The sequence below is a fragment of the Sorex fumeus genome, unplaced genomic scaffold (genome assembly GCF_029834395.1).
Source record: "Sorex fumeus unplaced genomic scaffold, SorFum_2.1 ptg000002l, whole genome shotgun sequence".
Taxonomy (NCBI): Eukaryota; Metazoa; Chordata; class Mammalia; order Eulipotyphla; family Soricidae; genus Sorex; species Sorex fumeus.
In genome coordinates this window covers 32,208,581-32,235,370 of record NW_026606059.1, presented here as the reverse complement: position 1 = coordinate 32,235,370, position 26,790 = coordinate 32,208,581, and the positions used below count along the sequence as shown (strand labels likewise).

Sequence of the window (26,790 nt, the reverse complement as noted above, 5' to 3'; positions counted from 1 at the left end):
CTCTGTACATTGCTGGGTGTGACCCAAAAAGCAAAAAAAAAAAAAAAAAAAAAAAATCTAAATACATTAATGACAGAGCACATGCCTTGCTGGGTGAGGCCCTGAGTTTGAGACTCAGCACTGAAGGGGAAGAAACCCTAAACACAAATTAATAACGGAACGGACACACCAATTTTAGCACCGCCTTAATTTACTGCCGTAAATTATGTCAGTGAAAGCCCCAGTGGGATCTAAAACTATTTAAAATCACAACATTAAATGAACCTTTTCCTTTATGTAAATCTAGATGTGACATTAACAAATGAGATAACATCTTCATTTGTTTCATACAGAGTTAAGTTTTTAACCTTTTTTTCCCCATATAATACAGAAAAAGAATCCAGTTAGAGAATTAATCCCTATAGTCTTATGAAAAACTTTTAAGTAGCAAAGTTTAAGCTTCAAATATTTAAATACACAAACTAAAAAAATTAAATGCTGTATAGTCAATATATCTTTTGGAGGGGGAGGGTAGGTTTTGGGTCACACCTGGCAATGTGCAGGGGTCACTTCTGGTGGTGAACAGAACCAGGGTGGACTGCATACAAAGCAAGCAGTACTTAACCTGTATTATCTCTCTGTGTCCTAAAGTAGAGACCTTAAAGTGACTACGGCATTTTTCTTCCAACTATAAATTAAGTTCTTATTTCTTAAGATATTTAACCAAAAGGATGAAATTAGACTTTGTCCAACAAAACAGATTATTTCCATTTAAAAATATTTCATATTTTATCTAAGTTAAATCATATGGACATAAAATTTAGAGCAGGAAATAAACTCCAGCATGAAGACCCTAAGAAACACACCCACCATCCAGACATGATTCTCAGTACATCATCAAATTGTGCAATATTTTGATACATGAGTAGCTCCACACCACATTTATTTACTCCAGACTTAGAACTCTTAAATCATTTGTTTGAATTAGTCAGCAAAGACTGGGCCTATAGTTTTAACTATGCTTAAATTCAAAGTTCAGTTTCATCAAGCTACACGATTTCATAATTACTTCTCTTAGCCTGTTATTATTATGCATGCACAAAAATTTTTAACACTTTTTTGGGGGGAGGTTTTGGGGGGGCACCCCCAATGGTGGTGGCCAGGGCTTATTCCTGGCTCTTTGCTCAGGGATCACTCCTGGTGAGCTTGGGGGACCACATGGAATGCTGGAAATCAAACCCAGGTCAGCCATGATCAAGACAAGCACTTTACCCACATCACTGGCCCACATATTTTTTAATGAACAGAAAGAAAACCAGTTAGAGAAGGCAGGGATCTGACATTTAAGCATTCACGTAGGACCCTAACTAAATGCTGATGACAGCATTAATCAAGAAACTATTGAAATGCGGGCTGGAGAAATGGAATGGCGGTAATGTTTTTGCCTTGCCTTGCATGTGGATAACCAGAATTCAACCCACAACACCCATATGGTCCCCTGAGCAATGCTAGGAGTGATTCCTGAGCATAGAGCCAGGAGTATCCCTGAACACAGCATATGATGGCCTGATAACAAAAACATTATTTAATTCAGAAAAAAAAGCTTCTGCAGATATGATTAACACCAATATTGATAAGCAAATAATGCCATACAATAAGCAAAACAAATTTGTTACTGAAGTAACACTGACTTGTCACCTGGCATATTTAAAAAAAATTGTAGTTAATTCCAAAGAATAGGCCTAAGTCAATAATTTAGCAATTATAATTATAGAAGGTTTTATTATGTTTTTTCTAAACCCATTCTGACCATCAAAAGCAGTGATCCTGGCTGGGAGATTTTGACCCTAAGAGTCATTTGCTAATATCAGAAGTCATTTCTGATTGTCACACCTGGGGGCAGTGGAGTGTTGCTAGCAGTTACCACAAAGAAGCTAGGGAGGGTGCTAAACACCCTACCAAGCACAGGACAACTTGATTATTTGACCCAAAATACCAATAGTGTCAAGATTAAAAACATCATTCAAGGGGCAGAGTAAGCACAGCCCTTAAAGTGCTGCCTGGATGGGGTTGAGTGGGTTTCCGTGCACTGCATATGGTGCCCTGAGCCCTGCCAGGAGTGATCCCAGAGAGCAGAGCCAGGAGTAAGCCCTAACCACTGGCAGGAATGCCCACTCTCCTAAAACAAAACAAAGCAACAAAGCAGTCTCAATTCTAGGCAGTGTGTGTGTGTGTGTGTGTGTGTGTGTGTGTACACAACTGTGCCACCTCAAAAGTTTGACCTATATTATTGACTAAAAATAAGCCCAGAGGAACTTGACTATTAATATGGAATTATTTTATGCCAGTGTCTAAAGCAAACAAACAAAACCTTACACACTGGTGATGCTGAAACTAAACATTATGTGTAGTTTTGACAAGCCTGACATGTCTGCAATGAATGAATTTCAACTTCCAGTTAAGACTTTGATAGGCAGAGATTAATAGAGGGATTAAGATCTTGCCTTGGATGTGGACAACCCCAGTTCAATCCGGGCACTGCCCAATGTGGCCCTGAGCACAGCCCTGTGTGACCAAAAAAACCAAACCAAAGCAAACAAAAGGCTCTGAGGCTGTGGGTCGAGATCAATACAATAATCTGGAAACCCTACCAAACAGATATTTTAGGTAACAGTTAATATTGACAAATGAACGCCATATGCGAGTCAGGGGCAGCTACTTTAGTGACCTCCAAATAAGAATCAGACGTAGGCATGAATCCGCTTACATCTTCAGGAACCAATCCCACGGGAACGCCCGCCCTCAGTGCCCAACTTAGATACAGCGCCAAACACAAACGCTCAAAAGTGAATCAAATACATTGTTTTTATTTTAGGATCAAACTCCTGGCAGGTTGTGACAGTGTAACAGCTTCCCCTGAAGAGACTAAAGGGAGAAAAATGAGTATCTGGACCTGCCACAAAGCTGTTGCGTCAAGAACAGCCAACAGAGAAAAATTGCCAAAGGTCCTCTCCCGTCTCTGCCATTCCTCACAGGGTTTCCCAAACCTTTCGGGGCCGCGATGATGGCAGAGGGGGGATCCCCGCCCAGGCACATCCGAGTTCCTCCTGTCACCGGGACGGTCACTGAGGGGGGGAGAAAGAGCAAAACGGAAAAGTCCCTCTCAACTCTTTCCAATCGGTCCAGGCAGGACACGATCGTTTTCATCTGCGTGGCCTGTCCCCACCCCACCCCCACCCCCAAGCTCCCGTCCACCCCGCGAGTGGCCCTGGCAAGAAACCTTCAGTCCAGAAGCGGCTGTGAGAAGTCAAAGCGTCTAGACCGGCGGGGGAGTCCAGTCAAAATGAGCAACCTGGGTCGCAGTTACTCACTTTCTGCGTCGGAAACACACGGGTCCCCTCCCCGACTCTCCGCACCGTCGCGACCGCCGCTCCGGCCTGTGTGACCGACGCGGCTGCGGAGCTGAGGGCAGGGGAAAGCCCCGGCCGGACCCGGGAGAGGGGCCTGGTTGGGAGAAGCAGCCGCGACAGACGGAGAATCGGAGCCCAGGCGGACCCAGGGGCGCAGGGCGAAAGGAATGTCACACCCACCTGCGCGACCTCTTCGCCATCCTTCAAGAACCGCATAGGCAGGCTGGGCGGGGATGCAGCGCAGCCTCCTCCCGCCTCAGGCGAATGCTGCTTCTCCCCCCCGCGACCCTCCCCGTCACTCGACCCGCTCCCTCGCTCAGGCGAGACCCGAGCGCGGAACGCACGTCCCGGCCCCGGGCAGCACGGAGGGATGGACCGGCGGACGGCGACCCGCCCCCCGCGCCCCGATGCGCGGCACGGCTCCTCGTCCCGGCCCAGGCCAGGTCAAAAATGCCCCAACATGTCAGGGAGCGCGCTCCCGCCCTCCGCGAGTCCCTCCCGCCTCCGTTCAGCCTCCGCGCAGCGGTCCCAGCACGGCTCTCCCCGCGGCCGCCCGCCCCCGCCCTCTCCCCGCAGCGAGCAGCTGTGCAGCGCTCGCAGCCTCCTGCAGGGTTTTGTCCGCACCGCCGAATCTCGCGCCCAGCCTCCCTCGAGAGCCGCCGTTTGAATCTGCGCACGCGGCCCCCAACCTCATTGGCTGTCGCGGCCGCTCGCGGGGGGGACGGGGGCGGGGCGGGGAGAGCGCGCGCGACGAGGGGCGGGGCTGGGGAGCTGGAAGACTCGACTGGAACTCGCGGGAGTCGGGGAAGGAGCCGGGAAGCTGGTGGGTGGGGCCCGCGGGCGAGGTTCCCCGGGCTGGCCGTGACCCGGGACGGCGCTGAGCGCCGCACCACGCGGGGCCGGGGGTGGGGGAGGGGGGGGGGACGACGCCGAGGACCGCGCGGGGCGTGCCGGGAAAACGAGTTCTAGCGCTCGCGGCGTGAAGGGCCCGGAAGTGGCGCGTGGAGAGGGTCCCGAGGGGTTGAGAGGTCCCTACGCCTGTCCCTGCCTCCTGCTCTCCGCCACGGCTCTCCACGCCGCGGACGTCTTCCCGCCTCGCCGGGTAGGAGGCGCCGTCTTCGAATTGACACAAATCTAACCATAACATTTGCGCGGCCGTTATTATTTCAGGGGGAAAAAAGTTGTTTTGTTCTGTTTGCCCATACTTTGTAGCTACTGTACGGCAGAGACTGACAGGAAACTGACAAGAATGACCAGGGGATATTCTTGTGACAGGTATTAAAATAATAACGAAAGTCTTTAGCTAGCGACGTATTTGGAACATAAAAGGGAAATAATTCAGTACTGCGGTCGGTTTTCAGAGTTTATTCTGCTCTACTAGAAACGTGCGTGGAAGCTTGATCCGAGAGAGCAGCGCAGAAAAACTGGGACAGACTAGTATATCGCCCAGAAAAATGAGCACAAAGTAGTTTCCTCGGGAGATTGGGGAAGAGGTGTGGCGGGGGCTGGGGGGTTGGGGGGAAGAGGGGACAGCGGGATGCACAGTAACCATTCTAGAGGTTTCAAATATGATAGCTCCAAACTGCTCAGTTCAGCTTGCATTAAAGTAGATGAATGGTACAAGATCCAAATTTGCAAGGTAATATGCTCTACTGCATAGAGCATTGAAGCACTCATTAAATCGTAACAAATCTACATTTTGCTATTTTTAAGTTTTACGCATCAATTTTTGCAAATCAGAAGTTGCAGGTGCATATATAAATTAAGAGCTTGCAGATAATACCTTCAAAGCAGGCTTTTTTATACTTCCTTTTTCTCAAGGCATGGGTTCTGGGAAGATGAAACAACTTTTAAGCCATTTCTTAGTATCTGGCTAGTTACTTTTAAAAACATTATTATTATTATTACTAAATTATAAAGTAATGGTTTTTGACACTTAAAATTACTCCTGTGTTATAATTACTATGCTTATTTATATTCTAACAGGAATCAGAGCCTCTGCTATATTTTAAGCTATAAACAGTTTTATATTATATAGACTGCCTTTTTAGAACTTGAAGGAAAGTTTTTTCGATTTTGACAGTAAACTAAATCCTCATGTTACTGGTAGATATATAAGCATAATCCCTCAGAAAGATAACATTCCAATTCATTTGTTTAAGTTATTAAGAACAAAATACACAAAGTACTTTGGTAATTTGACTACACATAAAGAGTTGGATGGAGTTTTAAGCAAAATATTTAATGAGAATTTTTATTCAGCCATATAAAGAACTCTCAAAAGTTAATAATGAGAAAAAATAATAAAAACGGTCAAAAGAATAGACAACCAAAAAAAGGTAAATAAGCCATATGAAAAGGGGTTCCACATCATTAACCATTGAGAAATGCAAATTAAAAAACACTAAAATAATACTTCACATATATTATAATGAGAAGAAAAAAATGATTGCATATATGTTGGTAGAGATGAAGACGCTGAACGAACAACTTAAACTTTCATACATCCCTGGGAGGAATGTAAATGGAAAAGCCATTTCAGAAAATAAGTGCTTATAATTGCTTTATTTGTAACAACTAAAAACTAAAAACTCTTAAAAACTGAAAACTAAAAAATATTCTTTTTTGTTCAGTTGGTTTTTTGGTTTGGGGGCCACACCTGGAGGTTCTTAGGGCACATTACTCCTGGTTCTGCACTCAGAAACAACTCCAGACCCTTAATTGATCCACTGGGAGTGGAGCTGGAGGACATCGGATAACGGAAAAAAGTAAATATTTTTTAATATTTAATATTGTCACATATTTCCCTCATAACCTTTACAATTTAGTTTTAATAAACTGTTAAAGCTCCTCAGATTTTTACACTATAAGGGAACTGAATTCTGAGGAATACTGGTTTTTTTTTTTGTCGGTTTTTTGGTTTTAAGCCACTAAATCTGTTAGAGCAATGGGAATGTATAATGCACCTTCTCAAAAAATGTTAACACTTTTGGTAGTGTTTTTTTTCTTCAAAAAAGTGATCCCTTATACAGCTCAGAATTCCACACTTAAAAAAATATTGCAAATGAGCCTATTGAGGGTTTAAACTGAAAACTAGGAATACAAGGTCATAAGAGTAATAAGGGTGTTAAAAAAGAGAAAAACAAATAGCAAAAAAAAGCAGAATTATTACTCATCTGTGGGAAACATAACATCTTCCAAGATATATGTGCTTTTTTCCCTTAAACTATAAACTTTTCACCAATTTTATCATCTTCCACTTTGTCAAAGACAATCTCTTTTTTTTTTTCTCATTCACTCCTATTCAGTCATATCCTGTATCTTGCAGTGTTTACTTCAATTTTCTTTTGAGGGGGCACATACCCAGTGTTTTTGGGACTATTCCCAGATCTTGGACATTGAGCCCAGGGGTGCTTGGGGGACTATGTGGTGCTAGGGATTGAGCCTGGGCTTCTGGTGCACAAAGTATATACACCAGCCCATTGAACTCTATATTTTCTGGCCCTAAGTTTTAACACCTTTTCTGAACTGAATCACTTTCTATCTGGGAACTTTAAACATCCCATTTCAACATATGAAAACGATGGTCACATCCATCAACATTTATATGCAATTCCAAACTGTAATGCCATCCAGTCTCACAAATAAGAACCTGAATGTTGGTTGACCATTTTACTTTTTTCCGTTATCCGATGTCCTCCAGCCCCACTCCCAGTGGATCAATTCAAGCTCTCATCTCACTCAGGAACAACAGACTATAATCTTGATTTGACCAGAGAGCAAACAAACATTTGGTCGAACATTTGGGTGGTGTATATGAGGGCGTGTCAGGATGAGTTAACATTTGGATGGGTATACTGGGTAAAACAGATTGTCTTCTCTGAAATAGATGGGCCTCATTCAATCAACCGGTTGAAAAAGAACAGAGATTCCTGCCTGACTGCTTTTGATGGGAAGTACAACGGAGTACAGGGGATAAGATGCTTACTATGTGCGCATGTAGTCAAGTCTGGTTCAAATTTTGGCATTCCAGATAATCCCCCAGCCACTTCCAGGAGCTAGGGGTAGCCCCTGAAAACCTTTATGTGTAACCCCAAAACAAAACAAAAAAGTTATTCTGGGATGTGATCCCCAGTGATCACTACAACAGATGTAAAAGTGCTGAGATCAGGAAGGTCAATCCCTGGCAAGCAAGTATATAAGCATCACAGTTACTTCTAGTAAGCACCACAACTGTAACCTGCATGTCTCTAGTAAGTGCAACTCTGGCGAGGATGAGTGCAAGCACTACAACTGAAGGAGAACTTGGTGAGCACTTTGGCCCGTTGTGTGAGCACCAAAACGTGATTATCTCTCCCATGAATATCACAGCCAGTTGTGTATGTGTCCATCACTGTCATTGCAAACAGCAATACCAACAAAGGCAGAGATTTTAAAAATACTAAAATCAGACTTAAAATTTTAATTTTCATAGCTCATACCTTTTACCATATAAAAAGAATCTATTAAAGTAGGAAAGGGTCATCAGTAGATGGATACTTTTGGTGCTTGAGCTCCATATTGAGTAAATCTACAACCACTATGGTAGTGTATCAATATTGACCTTCAACTGTAAGACATTATTTTTGCAATGAAGTTAGGTTTTGAAATTCAGAAGTTTAAAAAAAGTCCTGGGGCTGGAGTGATAGCACAGCAGGTAAGGCGTTTGCCTTGTACGCAGCCAACCCAGGTTCGAATCCCAACATCCCATATGGTCCCCTGCGCACCGCCAGGAGTAATTCCTGAGTACAGAGCCAGGAATGGCCCCTGTGCATCGCTGAGTGTGACCCAAAAAGCAATCAATCAATCAATAAATCAATAAATAAAACGTCCTTCATGGAAATTTAAATCCAGTAAGGACAGCGACAATCTCAGCTGACATGCATTATGGATCACGAAGAAGCAAGACAACAAACAGGAGAAAAATACTAGGATTTTTCCCCCTAAGGATGAAATACATATGAGCAGATAAAAGTTTTCATTGGCAAAACAAGACAGTTGACAAAGGTTACAGGGCATAAATGGATATCCCTTCATATATGACATGTGATCAGGTAACGGCCAGATACGAGATTTGATTTTACCTTATGTTTACACTATTTACACTAAGTTAATTTGTAACTGTTTCATAAAGGCTGGCACAGATACCAAAAGCTAAACTCAGAAATGAAGGATTATTACTACAGTGGCACAGTAAGCATCACGAATATTGGAATATTTTTATCATTTTCTCTTGCCCCATAATTCCAATAGTCCAGTAATGTGATGGGCTCATGTGGATGTCAGGTGCACTTAGTGGATCTGTACTGCAACAAAGACTCACTGAACAAAGGGAATCCCTCTGCTTTTAGTAGGCCGATCTGCTCTTTGGGGCAAAGGAGATGGTACCTCATCTTTCAAAGTTATGAGCTGAAAAAAAAAAAAGCAAACAAAGAAAAAAAAGACTCTTTGAAATGGCCTATACCCATGTCATTTATCCCATCTTCTTTCTGCCTCAGTGAGAGCTAAATGACATAGTGAATAGATCAGATGTTGAACAAAGGTTATAATAAAACGAAGGCCTTCTCACAGATCACAAAGCAAGTTAGTTACAAGACAATTATTAGTGTTTAGACTTTCAGTGTTGAGTGTAATCATCAAGCTTTTGCAAATTTGAACAGTTTTTTAACTTACTTATCACATCTTATAAAGTATGCTTTATTTATTCTTTCAGTTTTGCGGTCACACCTAGTAGTGCATACAACCAGTGTTTAACTATACCTTACAAACAAAGCATGTTATATTATTTTGGTTTGGGGCCACACCCAGCAGTGCTAGAACTTTCTCCTGGCTTTGTGCTCAGGTATCATACCTGGCAATGCTCAAGGGATTATATATGATGCCAGGGATCAAACCTGGGTCCACCATATGCATGATAAGTGCTCCCGCTGTCCTATCCCTGTGGCCCAAATCGGTCCCAATAAAGCATGTTTTAACATAGATACAAAGTGTGATCTAATCTATCCCATTTAAATGGTAACAAAACTCTACTAATTATTTTAAAATATAAATGACAGTAATAGCAGACAGTGGAGTGCTATTTGTCAGGCACTGCTTTATATGTTAACTCATTTAATCCCCACCACCACCAAGAACTGTAAGTCAGTATCTTCCTCTCTGGAAACTGAAACATTAAAGATCAGTGGTGTGCCAACTCAGTTACAGAGTCTAGTGTCTAATGCTATATACTAATTGCTCAGTTAAGTCAGTCAACAAAATGGATATATTAGCCATATTCATTAACCATATATTGTATATACAGTTTAAAACATATTGATTGCTAAATTATACAAATGTAATTAGTTGTTTCCTGTATTTCTCATTTCCTCATAATCAGTATTTTTTGAAACACCAGCATATAATAAAGAACCAAATTCTTTACTAGAATGTGTTTATCTTTTAAACAGTAGGTATTACATGATGCAATTATGTAGCGTATCTAAAGAAAACTTACTTACTCTTTTCTGATTAGCTTAATTTCACCTAACATTGGATATAACTGGCTCTATTGTATTGTAAAAAAAAAAAAATACAGCATTTAAAGAAATTTGAAATAAAAAATTTCACTAGAAATTCCTTTATAAAACCAAACTATATTTTCATGCATTATAATATTTAGATATAATTCAGAAATCAAAGAATAAAAAAATGTTTAAAAAGCTAACATGGAGAAGTTGAGGGGAAAATCAATATGCATTAACTTAGTTTTATTTTTGATATAAAAAAATTTCAAATACTGTACAGTAAGGTGTGCTGTGAAACACTATATACTGTTATAATACACTATTACCAATTATTACTCAAAAATATATACAGTAATCACAAAATCAGAAAATAAAGGGTACCAGCCAGTGCCTTAGGAATGACGTAACATCCATACTATATTTTATTGAGCAGTTCAAGCACTTGCTACTTAAATTTTTTCTAAATATTTACACTATTACTTTTTTCTTTAATATATTCTAAGTAGCATTTCCCTCCAAAAAAGTAGACTGCCAGTTCTTGGTCTAATTCTTAAAATCAAATAAACCTGAAAATATCAGTAAACTTTTCAGTCTCTTATTGCTCCACCACAGGCTTAAAGGCTCAGGGACTTGTGCATTCTAAATAAAAATGCAGTATCTTAAAGTTTAAAATACTAAGAAATTGATACTCACAAGCAGATAGCATCAACTAGAACTTTTTTTTTACTATTTTCCTTTTCTTGTACAAGAGAATAATCATTGTAATAATATTATACTACAAAAGCATGTAGACTCCATAATTTTTAAAAATGTCAGATATACAATGGCATTTTCTCCAATAATTCACAATTTTTACAATTTCTATTTTGGAACACATTAAAATTTTCACGATTTTAGTATCATTTAATATTGAAACACTTAGCATCTCAAAGAATTAAGAATGGCAGAACTTACAATTAACTCTAAGTCTTAACATTGGTGCTATAGCTTCCCTGTTATTTCTTAGGTAAACATTCTACTATGGTATGTTTTCAAGTGAACAGTTCTGGTTTTAAAATTTATTGTATAGATTGTGAAGAAACTTTTGGCTGTAGTTCTGTCAAATTATGTAACTTGAAATGTGTTATGTCTACCCAACTTAGAGTATATATTGCACTGTTATAAAAGATCATCTAAAATTTATAATAAATGAGTGAAGTTTAATCCAACTTTGCAAAGGTTTTTATGAACATCCTAACATGAAAACTTACTGCGAGAACCATGAAACTCTCAAAATCTGCTCTCAGTATTTTGTCAATTAAAATGACTGTTGAAAAATGAAGACAAAAATTATATTGATATTCTGAAACATTTTGTAACATTGTCTCTTATATTGGTCAATTCTATCTATGACAAAAGTCAAGTTTTATACCTAGAGGTTAGTTGTTAGTGAGGTCTAAATTTAAGTGAAATATTCACTAGCAGCCGGTATTAGAAGGTAACTACATAAAATAAAATAATACTGTTATAAATTTTGTATTTACTAACATGTGATGTTAGTACAATTTCAAAAACCTGTCATTAAATATATGAGTTACTAGCAAATGATCTTCCCTGAGGTAAGAGACCATATGTAAAAACTGACTTATTTTCAATGAAGTTATTTAAATATGGCAATATGGACTTGTGGCTAGCAATAACAAAATGCATTTTAGATTGATATCTTAAATGCAAGCAATAGGCTTGATTGTAAAAACCAAATGAAATACCACTATTATCACTAGAAAAAAATAATGCAGTTTCACAGTCAAAAGCATTTGCTGAGTATCTCATTTCCAAATAAAAGACCTGAAACAAAATGAAAACGTACAAAAGGGGCAGAAGGAATGATTTTAGGCTTGCTCTTATTTTTTTTTTTTGTTTTACTTTTTTTTGGTTTTTGGGTCACACCTGGCAGTGCTCAGGCATCACTGTTGATGGGGCTAGGAGACAATATACAGTGCTGGGGAATTAAACCTAGGTTGGCTACATGCAAGGCAAGCACCTTACCCTCTGTACTATCTCTCTGACCCCTAGGTGTACTCTTTAACTAGGTCCTGAATAACCAGTCCCTTCAAATTAGTTATATTTTGGTTCATAGTATTTGGCAGTGTCTTATTTTCAACAATTCCAACCAGTTTTACTTTGCTTGTATTACAGATATACACCATCTTAAGTCTACCCAGTGTTGGGTCATCAACTCAAACTTGGTAAGATTAATTTTAAAATAGATTAGTAAAAAAAGTTTATAATTTTTATTCAATTTTCAAGTACTGTAAATATAACTGAATAATAAAACTGAATTATGTTATTGCTAAGACTAAAAAAAAATTTTAACTGATAACTAGTTTGGATTCAAAGTTGTTATAACCACAAGTGATAGTACCAAAAATAATTATCCTATAGTCAGGTATTTGATTCTGATAAGTGGAAGGACAGAGAACAGTATTTAACAACTTAAATTTTATTCTAAAGCTTCTTTCTGAAGATATTACCTGGTCCACTTCTCATAAACCACTAGTTACCCTAGCCAAATTTCAGCTGATCTTAAATAATTTTAATTTAAAACTATTTCCCAGAGTCAATCCTTTAATTCCTCATCAAAGGAGAACCCAAACTGCTATTGTAAAATTTATATCTAACTGGCTTCTTAGAGGCATTGCTGTGGCAAGAGAAGTTATACTGTCAAAGTTTAAGTCCATCGTTTAAATGTTCTAGGTGCATTATAATTTGACTAAATGCAAATACTTAACATCATAGGAAAATAACTTGTTTCTGATATTTTTGTTTTATGCGGTGCGTATATTTATCAATTATTAACCAAACATACCAAGCCACAGGTGAAGAAAATATTTGTTTAAAAAAGGTGATCATATCATTTATCTGGAAGCAAAGCATTGCATTCATTTATGAAAGTTCTCCTTCATTTAAGCTTAAAAAAATAAAAGTGGCTGAAAAAGCCAAGAATAATTTAGTGGTTAGTGATATTTTTAATTTTTAGTTAACACACAGAAACTACCTATGCTAATTTAAATGGGAAGTATTATTTGGCAGCTGCAGTTCTAAGGTACAATATAGAAGTTCTAAAATTTCCTATTTTTTTAATATAAAGATACCTGAAAGTAAATTTAGAAGAATGGAGATAAAATATGGCTTAAAATGTGATGTGATAAAACTAACCCAACTACATATCTTGCTCAATATCACTTGCAAAGTGTCTAGATTCTCTAGTCTTTCCTTATTCAAAATGTACTAGTTATTTTAATAAATGTTACAGTTACAGATATTTTCATAGAAAGAAAATAGAAATCGCCCTTCCTTAGAAATACAAGTGTAACAGTACTTTTCATACTCCTTCTGAATCAACAGGTTGCAATTTATAAACACCTAATAAAAACATACTTTCTGATGTACATTTTCGTAGAATGCAAATACAGTTCTGCATCTGCTACAGGTTCTGCAACTATTACATGTGCAATCAGAGACAGCCAGGCTTTGAGTGCTATACATAAGAGATTGTATTAACATACATTTTATCTTTCATCCATTCAAATTCAACTTAATTTTAGTGAACAGAGGGAAAAGGTGGACTGAACTGTACATTTGAAATTACAAATTTTCAGAATACGATAAAATAGTGCAATACCAATCTCAGGATAAATATTCTTCATCTTTAAGGAAAAAGAACAAAAGCTGCTTCTTGAGTAAACTGGCATTAAAAATGGGATGAATACACTATTTAAGCAAATGCCCAGCTGATCAGGGTATGTGCAGTAAAATTTGCATCAAAATTCAAGTGATCCCAACAATTAAGGAAAATCTTATGGAATAAGGAGAAAAAGGAAACAGTTTTGGTTCAAAGGGGCCCAAAGACACTTAGCATATACAAGCTTAAATACCACTGATCAAGTTATAGAACAATGTAACTTATTCAAAAAAGATAAATTTTTATATATAAATTCTTTCTGAATCTGACAAGCTTTGGAAATTAGAGATTAACTATTGCTACCATTATCTTTTAATTTTCTATCACATTTTGCAATTTTTCTGCAAGATTAAAGAAAATAATTCCTTGGTTCAAGACCAGACCAGGATTAAAAAAAATAATGGTAACATATATCAACAACAGAGCACACAACTGGCTTTGTTGGCGTAGAGAGCAACATAACTAAATCACATTGACGTTATCACTGTAGTAGATATATTTCCTCTAATCTTGCTCAAATCAACAAAGTATTTTATCATTGCACTCTGTTCTCAAGCTTTTTCACCAAGAAAACATATTTCTATACATGTGTCTACTATCATGAAAAAGTAAGGATCCTAGTGTCTGATAACTCATTTTAAAAAAAATTTAGGTCCAATTTAGTTCCGATAACCTTCAAGTTGAAAAATCATTTAACATTTTAGTAAATATGTGGGATGGTTACATTGATGACATCAACATTAGCAAAAATCTCGTTTCTCCCCCAGCTCTAGCCTTTTCAATAAATCAAACATATTTAGCAAGAAAATTTTCATATTTGAAACATTAAGACTTTCAGAGAACTAAAATTACAAAGAACTTCCAATGAACTATATATATATGGAAGAAATTTCACTTTAGCAAACCTAGTAACTAATTGGTAAGACTTCAGAGCCAGCCCGGGCAGCAGTATATTAAAAAAGCTATTGCCAATCACACACTTGCTATCATGCACTGAATAACAAGATATAATCTTTGAATTATATACGGTACAAGATTTTTAATGACTAATCAAGTATGTGGCCCAGCCAACAAATATTACATATTCACAATAAACACTCTGCCTTTATTAGCCTCAAATTTAATCAAGAGTGATCCATTGGCTCAGTTGTGTTTGTCATCTCAGCGTCTTGACTATCCATCTCTTCGGGTTCCTCCACAGAATTTCCCTTTTGTGCTTTTGATCTTGTGGCGAATGCTGATCCTAGTGCTGCTGCCACACAGCTATCAGTTGTTTCTGTATTCAAATTTTCAGTGCCACCAGTTAAAGAGAAAGATTCAGGCAAACCAGGCTGAAGACTTCCAGACTTCACAGAAGAGCTGACATCTACTTTCCTTTGAGGAAGATCAGATGGTGCCTGTTCTGTACTTTGATCCCGCATGTGCTTGTCCATTGAAGCCTGAATAGAAGAAACCATTTCCTGCAACTTTTTTCGCTGGGCCTCAATTAGATCAGGATCAAGCTGCCTACTGTCTCTCATTGTAACTACTCCAGGAGCTATTCGAATAAGCTCACTGTTACTAGGAGCAGAGGTGTATGCAGGAGGCTCTGTTTTAATAGAACTACTAAAGTCAGTCCCTGTGTTATGCTTTCTCACAACTGTAGTTTCCCTAGCTCTTGGATCAAGGTGGGGGCTACTGGATGCAGTTCCTAGAGAATGCCCCTTTCCCTGAAAGGCAGTTACATTATGAAATTGCTCAGATTTCTTTTTCACTACTCCACCACTCCCTAGTTTCAACAGCCCATGTGAGGGACTTGACTCCCTACTTCTTGTAGTAGCCTCTGCTCGAACCTGACTTAAAGCCTCCTTCACTAAATCTTCAACATCAGGACCGATGGGAAAATGTCCTGCAGCATCCACACACAACTCCAGTCTATCTTCAGATGCATTATAGACAAATGTTTTGCCAGGTAGATGTGGAAAAGTACAGTGCTTGCCATCAACCATACCTAAAGAAGGGAAACAGATATTTAACATAAAAATCATACTTTAAAAGTAAAATCAATTATTGTTGAAAGTGATTTTTAAACTTTTAAAAGCAAATTTACAAAAGAATTCATTATATTTATTAACAAAATTTAATATTATTGTAAAAAAGAAACACCACCATAGGCTTGAAAGTGTTCTTCAAGGAATGTTTCTAAAACTAGACCATTAACCTATTACAAAGTTAGGAGAATGGCTTGAAGCAAACTACTAGCTATGAGGAAAACAATGTATAACAGAAAGAAAATATACTATCACTTACTAAATTTTAAGTATAAACTTGCAAAAATACTCATGAGGGCACAAACTTGTTGCAGACTGCTGAATTAAAAATTAAGTGATTCCCATAAATTAAACAGTAAAAGGTAAGGTAAAGGTAAAGGCCCTCCCATTGATCGTCGATTTGCTCGAGCGGAGCAAATTAAACAGTAACAAAATAAAATTAAACAGTAACAAAATAAAATAAATTAAACAGTAACAAAATAAAAGTTTTCTGTTTTATAGATAATTTTTCAAAATAAAGTACTTTACAGTTAAAGTAGTGATTATGGGGACACATTTAGGAAAGCTAAGATTAATGCATGTGCTATCAGTATAAGTGAGAACTCATACTTGGTTATTCCTCTCTGCTAAGTCAGTAGTACCAAAAGAAGCCAGGCTTTATATGCTCTTCAAAAGTCCCATTGTAATTTACTTCTTACCATCAACTAATAAAGCAGTAGTCAAGAAAAACGTTAAAATAGGCTTCTCTTTGTTTCTTTGTTTTCCAGTTAAAGAGAATGAATTATATACATACAAGATTTTTAATGATCTCACAGAATGATCTCTTTCATTTGTGGGAAATAAAGAAATATAGGCGGGGCATAACATGCCCCAAAGCAACAGAAACTTAAAACCTATCTTCAGTAAAAAGTTTATCATGGTGGGGGTCGGAGGTGAGAGTGGGACAGAATTTTATTGGATGACATTGGGACAACAGTGAAGGGAAGGAGACACTCTGATAGAGGGTGAGGTGTTGCAATGTTAAGTATGAAATTCTACCATTAACAGTATTTAAACGATGGTCACTGTCACTGTCCTCCCGTTCGTTGTTCATCAATTTACTCGAGCGGGTCCAGTAACGTCTCCATAGTGAGACTTGTTACTGTGTTTGGCATATTGAATATGTCACAAGTAGCTTGCCAGGCTTTACCATGCGGGCAAGATACTCTCAGTAGCTTGCTGGGCTCTCTGAGAGGGGCTGAAGAATCGAACCCATTCAGCCGGGCCGGCTGCGTACAAGGCAAATGCCCTACCCACTGTGCTAAACGATGGTAATACCCTAAAAATTTCCCTCTTTTAAAAATCTGAGTATAAAAAAATATATGTAAACCATCCAATATCCTTATATTTTAAAGTTGTCACTGTAAGCATACTTAAGGTACATGTAACAACAGTGGTCCTCAACTTTTATGAAACGAGACTGTCTCTAGTAAAAGAAAAATAAATAATATATGGTATATATGGGTGTCTTTATAACAAAATATAAAGGCTAAAGCAAATTAATTACAAATTCAGTAAGTGTCATAGAAATTAAGAGAGGGAGAGAATGAATAATATGTGGGCTACCAGGAAAAATATACAAGCAGACCATTATGATGAAATAAATATATCTATGAGTATACTACTCATTTCATTATTTGAGGGAAAAAAATGAGAAAACATGCAAAGAATGTACCACAGGACTAATATAAATAAAAAAGTCAATAGTTTTAATTCCTCTATTAGAGCAAAAGAGTTTATCAAAGTTCCTATGTTGCTATTGTAATGCTTTCCCTTCACTATATCTGGAAAGAATCATATCACAGTATGATTTTAATGAAACACTGAAACAATCTAAACTTTCAACAACTATGGTTAAAAAAATAATGGTTTTATATACATGATGAAAGATATACAGCTATTAATAATGATATAAATAAGAAACTTATGCCTCAGATATACTGTAAAATGTGCATCATAATAAAATAGTTGGAAGCAAATCTAAGCATATAATTATTATCACACCAAAAACATTTATTGTTATTTTTTAATTTTAACTATTTTTCCTCCCCCACCCCCCAGTTGTGGGGCCACACCTGGCAATGCTCAGGGTTACTCCTGGCTCTGCACTCAAAAATCACTTCTGCCTGTTCTGGACCGACCATGTGGGATGGCAGGGATCGAACTGGGTGGGCTGCATGCAAAGCAAACACCCTACCCACTGTACTATCACTCTGGCCTGATGTTTCCAATTTTGATATTTTCTAAACTTTTTACAGTATTAAACAATGTATGGGCTGGGAATGTGACTTAATAGTAGTGCACATGCCTTGTGTGTAGTAAGGGTCTGGGTTCAATCCTTCACCCCCTAACCAACACTTTTAAAAATATTTTTTTTTAAAAAATAGTATTTAAAAGAATGCAAACAATTGAATTGGTTCGTTTAAGTTATATCAGGTTATATATAACAAATATATTGTCTCTTAAATAAAAATAATCAGATATATTAAAACTTCTATGTCACGTATAAACAATTTCATTACATACACATATCAAAAGACATGCATGTAAATATTTATAGTGACATTTTTCTTACATCAAAAAATGGGAAACTAGCCAAAGTGAGTAAGGAGAACAAAGGATGAATTGTGTTAATACTATGCAGCAATAAAAATTAAGCAACTATAGTTGAATTCATCAAATATGAATGAATCTGAAAGTGCTACATAAGTCACAGAGAAAGTATAGCATATAATGCCATTTTATAATATGTCTAAACAAAACTGAATAGTACTACATACTTCGACAAGAGTTAAACTAGATTGATTATTCATCTCTCCACTTATCTCCAGAAGTAACTGCAGGGAAACATTACATTTTAAACCAATGAATTTTTTAAAATCTGCAAATACAGGAATACAATAATCTAGGTTTAGTGATACTGAGTACTATTCCATAAAAATGTACATATAAATCTATCTGTTGGAGCGATCGCACAGCAGGTAGGGCATTTGCCTTGCACGCGGCCGACCCGGGTTCGATTCCTCCGTCCCGGGTTCGATTCCTCCATCCCTCTCGGAGAGCCTGGCAAGCTACCGAGAGTATCCCACCCGCAAGGCAGAGCCTGGCAAGTTCCCCATGGCATATTCGATATGCCAAAAACAGTAACAACAAGTCTCACAATGGAGATGTTACTGGTGCCCGCTCAAGCAAATAGATGAACAGGAGGACAGTGCTACAGTGCTGATAAATTTCAGCAAATTAAAAGATGAAAGTTCTTTTGCAATTTGGATAAGATACAAGTCTACGGTTAGGGTTAAGAAAAGTTTGATATGCTTTGATTCTTTGACCACAGGACAGTAAAGTTAACATGTCTTAAAATAATCTTTACCACAGTATTTATTCTAAGAAATTGGATTTTGAAGGATAAAACCTTTTTTATTTAAATGAATTAACTTCAAATAGCTATGTTATAGTAAAAAAAGTTTTAGGGTTGATCCTCAGCACTATAAGTTTCCCCAGGCACTACCAGGAGATACTTTCAGCAAAGATATTGGAGTAATAGCCTTCAAGGACTGCTGGTTGTGACTCCCTTACTAACAAGAAAAAATTATTTTTAATTCTTCAAATTATAGCTGGAAAAGTAAAAGCAGTAAATACTACCTTAGTAGTTATTATACAAATAGAAAAATTTACTCTTTTATGTACACCATCTTATTTGATCTTCACAAAAAGGCTGAGGCTATCAAATCCACTTAAACAAACAAGTCACATGTCATAGAACTAAATTTTGACCTCAGATATTCTCTTTTTGGCTGGGGGAAACTCCTAAAGGTGCTTGTGAAACCACAAGTGGTGGTAGAGATTGATGCTGGGTGAGCCGTACGCAAGGCAGGTGCCTTATCACAAGTTCTCTTTCTCTCTTTCCCTTTCCCTTTCTCTTGCTCTCCCTCTCTCCTCTTTCTCTCTCTCTCTCTCTCTCTCTCATCTAAAATGTTCTAAATGGTTCTGCTGAAATGTGATTGCTATGCACCTCACCCATTTTAAGTGTACAACTGAATTTTTATGTATTTTCAATTGTGTAATCATTACCACAATCACCCCTGAAAGAAATCTTGGTACATTAGCAGTCACAGCTATTTCTTTTTCCTCCTCTCAGTCCTATACAACTTCTGATTTATTCTCTTTTTCTAGGTGTGCCCAGTCTGTGTCATTTTATATAAATGAATTAATACAGTTTTTGTGACTGGATTTCATATAGCACATATTTTCCTGTTTCATTTAAGACATAGCATGGGCTAGTACTTTATTTCTTTCAATTTAGAGCTGTTTCAAATTTAAGACTATTTGAGAAATGGTATTAGTAATATTTTGTGTACGAGTTTTCACTTTTCTTTATTTACCAAGAGTAGAACTTCTGGGTGTTAGAGTAAATACCGTGTTTGCTGTGTTTCTCCAAAGAAAGTATCTAGATGGATTTTTTTAAAAAATTTTTATTACTAAATCACCGTGGGGTACAGTTACAGACTTACAAACTTTTGTGCTTGCATTTCAGTCATCAATGTTCGAGTACCCATCCCTCCACCAGTGCCCATTTTCCACCACCAATTTTTGCTTCTGGGTGATACCCAGTGGGACTTGAGAATCATTTCCAGTACTGCTCAGGGGGACCATTCGGTGCTGGAAGTCAATGGGTTTCCTGCAACAAAGCATGCGTTCCAGTCCTCTGAACTAAGAGACCTTAATTTTTTTTTTTTTTTAAATAGCAGCTACAAGCAGTGGTGCAGGGGTGGAGGAGGAGGGATGGGAGGCATGCAGTCCTACAATCAAGCATGTGCTCTATCAGTGGAATTATCTCCTTAGTCCCTGTTTAATCTTTTGAGAAACTGCTGGACTATTTTTTCAAGTGGCTAAATCATTTTTATTCCCACAAATAGTGTGAGATTCCAATCTCTCAATAGCCTTGCCAACAATTCTTAGTATTTTTCACTTTTTAGGTCATGCCAGTGAGTATAACGTACTACCTACCTCATTGTGGTTTTCTTTTTCCCTCTTTATTTTTTTTTGGGGGGGGGGGGAGCAGTAGGGGACTATGTCATCGACTATGTCATGGGGAGCTTGTCAGGCTCTGCCGCGGGGGCAAGATACTCTCAGTAGCTTGCCGGGCTCTCCGAGAGGAGCCGAGGAATCGAACTCGGGTCGGCCATCTTGGCCGCTTATAAGGCAAAGGCCCTACCGCTGTGCTATCGCTCAAGGGAAATTATTCTCAAGTTTTATGAAAGACAGTATTCTCCCCTTCAAATTAATGGACCCTCCCTAATCAATTCAGTTAAATACTAATTTCTAAAATCAAGTAAATAGATACCATAAACAAATGAATAGATCTTCAAAGAAATTCACAGCTTTGAATGTTTATACTAGAAAAAATATAAACAATAATTTTTAAGGTTCTACTAAAAGAAACTAGGAAATGCAATTTAAACATAAATTAGGAACAGAAATCCATAAAACTGAAATCAGAAAAGTAACCCAAAAAAAGCTCTGAAATCTAAAGCTATTTCCTTAAGATGAACTATCAGCAATAAAAAGTTGTAAGATTTACAAATATATACAGGAAGGGAATGTTGTAAGCAACTTGATAATATATTTGACAACTTGGATTAATTCAAGGGCTGGAGCGATAGCACAGCGGTAGGGCGTTTGCCTTACAAGCAGCAAACATTGGTCGACCCAAGTTCGATTCCTCCACCCCTCTCGGAGAGCCCGGCAAGCTACGAGAGTATCTCGCCCGCACGGCAGAGCCTGGCAAGCTCCCCGTGACGTATTCGATACGCCAAACACAGTAACAACAAGTCTCATGATGGAGACATTACTGGGCCCGCTTGAGCAAATCAATGAACAATGGGAGGACTGTGACTGTGACTGTGTGGATTAATTCAAAAAAGTACAAAAGGAAAAGATAGCCTGAAATAGTACTTTAAAGAAATTAAATTTGTAATTTCAAACTGAACAACACCAAAAACTATAAGCAAAAATCACTGATTAACTCCACCAAACTTAAAAAAAAATTATAAAACCAAATAGAGAGAAAAGAGTATCTCCCAACTTCATTATATTGCTCTGTCGTTCACCAATTATATTGAGGAGCAGGAAGAGATCAGTGGTAGAACCCTGCAGGAGGAGGGTGGGCCAAGTTCCCACACTACAAACGGCCCAGTGGCCACACTTGACACCCTGATAGATGTTGACATGACTCTGGCTAGACTGCCCAGTTAAGTATTCTGAATTTTCTGGCCATCTCTAAACTCTACAAAACTAATACCCAGTAGGAGCATACCAGATTGGAAGGGAATGTAACATACAAGCTAATTATCCTCCAACTAACACAAACATTAACATAGAAGGCTTAATTTGAAACAACAGCTTAATGAATCCTCAGATGAGGAGTTAATGTTCCCATGATGAAATACAACAATTTTCACAAATTTTCTTTTACTTAAGTATTTATTATTCCATTAGCCATTTAGTGATAATAAGCACTAAAAAGTAAAGTACTGTGGGCCTGCTATGGGGCCAGGCTTGAGAGTTATTTGGGAAAATAGAGAAAATGGTGGAGGGAAGGTGACAGTAGTGGTGGGACTGGGTGCTGAAATATCGAATGCCTTTAACAAATCATCATGAACAACTCTGTAAACCATGATGTTTAAATAAAGTGTGTGTGTAGGGGGGGAATGCGAAAATGCTATTGTTCATAATTTTTATAAAGTCTATTACAGTCATTTAAAAAAAAACAAAAGTTCTTATTTTTGGAGATTAAAACTCAATGACAAGTTCAGATAAAATTATATGGTATGCTTACAATTACAATATATTTTTTAAATTAGTATAGTGAGGGACCAAAGAAAGAGAAAGAGAAAGAGCAGGTAAGGCGATTATCTTGCACATGGCTGAAGAGGCCCTAAGCACTGCCAGGAGTGATCCTTGAGCAGAGTCAGGAGTAAATCCTGAGCACCACCACCGATATGGCACAAAATCCAAAATATAAATAAAACACTCCAGTGAGACAGAGAGAGAAATGTAATGATAACTGCTGAAGCAGGGTGGTATGTAAATAGGATTTCATTTTATTATTCTTGCAAATTGACATACATTTGAAAATTTCTACAACAGTCAAGTTTGGGGGAGGGAATTTAATAAAAAATAAAAGTTCATGACATAAAAATTGAAACATATTGTGTATTTAATGTCTACATAAGTCAGATAAGTGTAGAAATTAGGTAAGTGAGATAATGAGATAAATAAATTCTGGAGCCAAAAGCATTCATGTCAGATATCTCAAGAAACATGAGATCCAAACATATATTAGCAACTGCTTTAGGACCTTAAAACTCAAAATAGTTGTAAGTACAGTGTTAAATGTAGGAATTAAGTGAAAATGGCTGTTTCTTAAAAGTTCAGAAATTACCAAAATATATATACATATAACTATCATAGCTAAAACACAATAAAAATACTCTTATTATCTAGTCCTGGCATAGCCACTAGGAATATAAACAAATCTGCTTCTAATTTTAGAAACTGCCTTTACTTTTTAAAAATTATATACATAACTTTAAAAAAAACAAGAGCAAAAGACCTTTAATAATGTTAAAGCAGAAAACAGAGCTGAGACAATTAGGATAGTTATCCATTTTAACTATACAGGCTGCTAAAGAATATAAACCTAAAATTATGTTAGAAATAATGCAATCTGAGTTTTCTAAATATTTCAATAGCTTAAGAAGAAATATCTCAGAATAAAATCAGAAATAACTATACCCATGGTTTTCTTCATAATGTTGTAGAACACACCGCCTTGCTGGAACATGTGCGGAAGCCCTTTTGCGTAAGACCATACATCTTCTCCTGTTAGATAAAATTAGATATGTATTAGCAAGAAAAAAGTTTATTCCTTTTAAAATGACCAAAGACCACAGTGACAATACAGTGGGCAGGGTGCTTGCCTTGCACATGGCCAAACTGGGTTCGATCCCTGGCACCACATAAGGTCCCCTGAGTCCTGTCAGGAGTGATCCTTGACCACAGTGTGAGAAGTAAGCCCCTGAACACTACCAGATGTGGCACCAAAACAAACAAAAAAATCTAAAAGAACAAAATCGAATGATTTCAAGGCAGACCTTTTTTCACTTTGTTACAGATTAGCCTAAATGAGAGATTATAAAGCAGATCTCCCAAGTTAGTAAAGCAGCTTCATATAATATATGGGAAAATAAAATGGAGTAATGGAACTGTGTGGGGCATACTAGGAAATACACCATCACAAAGGTGACGGCCACAGTCAAATACTATTGTGCAAAAAAACTGTAGACTCAAAAACCACATGAATTTTGAGGAGAAAAGTCTCGTTCTTAATTCTAATTTTTAAATGTAGGAATTCATTTTACTATGTCTTAAATCTGCATAAGTCAATACTAGGCATATTAAACCAAACATATCTAAAGATACAATCCAGTTCAAAGGAAAAAACTAGTTTGCAACCTTAAACTAGAACAAACAAAGATTACGGAAAGATATTTTTAAAAACTTGAAAACTTATTCGATCATTGTATAATTGAAATCCAAGCACAAAAATCTGTAAGTCTACAACTGTACCTCGTGGTGTCTCACTAATAAAAATAAAATAATAAAAAAATAAACTAGAAAACTGTATGTTCTAAATTTATACATTCTAAAATTGTATGTTCTAAACAGGCTAGTATAAAAACTAGGTAGACTGAAGCTAAGTAACATATTCCGCTGTTCCAAAGTTAACTTTAAAATAGAAATTGGGAGTTGGGGATATTAAATGACTTCTTCTAGAAATTTCAAATAACCACAAATATTTAATTTTTTTTTCTTTTTGGGGTCACACCTGGTGATGCACAGGGGTTACTCCTGGCTCTACACTCAGGAACCACCCCTGGCGGTGCTCAGGGGACCATATGGGATGCTGGGAACCAAACCCGGGTCGGCCGCATGCAAGGTAAACGCCATACCCACTGTGCTATTGCTCTAGCCCTGCAAGAACATTTTTTAACATTGTGCATATTTCAATAATGTTTCAAATAAAAGAGGACTCACTGTTCAAAAAGTTAACAGAAAATGAAACATAATTCTATTTTCATTTGTGGAATGTGCAACAAAAAAACATTTCTCTTCTGATAATGTGTATTATAACTTTTATAATCAGGGGGACTTTTTAAAGTTAATTTTTAATAAAGAAAGGTTAACTTTACCTTTCCATTAGAAGATTATATACTTAGATGTAGAATTTAAATGAAAACTATTGATGAAATAAACCAATCACAGTGTGCGTCATCTCTGAAATCTTATCCCTTCCCACAATCATAAACAGGAGCAGCCAACAACTGCCATACAACATAAAATTTTAATTCAGGTGTCACTTCCTTTAGGCCAGTATTTCCAACCTTTTTACACCTGTGAACCAGAACCTGTTGGCATACCAGGCCACAGACTGGCAGCTATAAAAAAGGCCACAGACAAGTGTATTTTCATGCTTTCTACACAGGCAGTTGAAAAATCAGTTTTAGGACTCGTCAGAGTAGTGGTTAAGGGGACTTGAGTGACAGCACAGCAATAGGGTGCTTGCCTTGCATGTGGCTGACCCAGGTTTGATCCCCAACATCCCATAAGGTCCCCTGAGCACTTTCAGACATAATTTCTGAGTAGAGCCAGGAATAAGTCCTGACCAAGCTGGATGTGGCATGAAAAACAAACAAAAATAAACATAGTGGATAAGTTGGTAGCTTCCTTGGGCTCCTATGCATTTAAATACCATAGCCCTTACCTACAGGGCCATGGTATTCGTAAGAATTAAACTTAGTTTACTTTTCAGCTTCTCCCTCTCTTCAAATTCAGAAAAACATCAAAGGCCAATCTTTTTATTGGGATGGGGGGCTGTTGAATATAATAGCAATACTTGGCATTTACTGAGTGTAGAAGAATAAATAAGTGAGATTTCTTCCTTTTAAAAATGTTTGAGTCATCTAGAAAAAGTTTAATTGAAGCAACAAAATCCTGCCTCAATGCTTTATGACTATGAATACATAATGGTAGCACCCTTGTTCTCTTTATGAATATAACACAATATCACATAAAGAACAAAAGAAAAAAACTGTTTTTCTACCATTTTATTAGAAAGCAAACTCAAAGAATAGGAATAACGTGGGTAAAGATCTAGAAAAGATATTAATTCATATTTTTCTAATTCATTTTACTTTTATAGCTTTCTTTTCACAATACATGTCAAATACTTAAATTCAAATATTGTATGTACAAATAAAAAAGAACTATATGATAACCCTTTTCACACCTTGACATCCCTAAATTCTTTTTTCACTATTCAGTTCTACTTTTTTTTTTTTTTTTTGCTTTTTGGGTCATACCCGGTGATGCACAGGGGCTACTCCTGGCTCATGCCTCAGCAATTACTCCTGGCGGTGCTCAGGGGACCATATGGGATGCTGGGAATCAAACCTGGGTCAGTGGCGTGCAAGGCAAACGCCCTACCCGCTGTGCTATTGCTCCAGCCTCTGTTCAGTTCTACTTTAACAGTATATTATATATAGCAGTGGCATTGTGGGCCACTTTTCCTTGGTTTACCTAATATTTTTCCGCTTTAAAAATTTTTAAGGGATGTTAAAGTGAACCATTTAAAATATATTATTTTCTACTTTCTAATTATAATAAAATTCTGGGATTCTTAAAAATGAGTTTAGTAGTCAGAAAGATAGTTAAATGGAATGACCACATGCTTTGCCTGCTAGAAGTTATGATTCAATTCCCAGCACTGCATAGTACCCTAAGGACTGTATGGTGCTCCAAGCGCTGCTAGGATTGACCCACACATAGAGCCTAGAGAAGACTTTGAGCACTGCCAGCTGTAGTGCAAAAAGCCATTATTCCAACTTTCTAACTTCAATATTTAATTAAAGTCAAGTGAGGTTTCAACTTTGCAACTTATTAAGCAAGTAAAATTTAATATAGATATAAATTAAATATAGAATATAGACTGCTGGAGCGATAGC

The 26,790-nt window shown here is 37.4% G+C and overlaps 2 protein-coding genes across 2 annotated transcripts in view; both read right to left on the bottom strand.

Annotated features, from left to right (window-relative positions):
- The window catches only part of MYBL1 (MYB proto-oncogene like 1), a 43,615-nt gene extending 39,921 nt beyond the window's left edge, over nt 1–3,694 (bottom strand). The window contains exon 1 of the mRNA XM_056109934.1: nt 3,570–3,694. Within this exon, the coding sequence (XP_055965909.1) occupies nt 3,570–3,589 (20 nt within the window). The 5' untranslated portion in view covers nt 3,590–3,694. The remainder of the gene's footprint in view (nt 1–3,569) is intronic.
- Nucleotides 3,695–10,141: 6,447 nt separating this feature from the next.
- VCPIP1 (valosin containing protein interacting protein 1) overlaps nt 10,142–26,790 on the bottom strand; it is a 29,579-nt gene continuing 12,930 nt past the window's right edge. Inside the window, exons 2-3 of the mRNA XM_056130793.1 lie at nt 23,522–23,608; nt 10,142–15,645 (exon numbers count right to left, since the gene is read on the bottom strand). Coding sequence (XP_055986768.1) covers nt 14,780–15,645; nt 23,522–23,608 — 953 coding nt within the window. The 3' untranslated portion in view covers nt 10,142–14,779. The remainder of the gene's footprint in view (nt 15,646–23,521; nt 23,609–26,790) is intronic.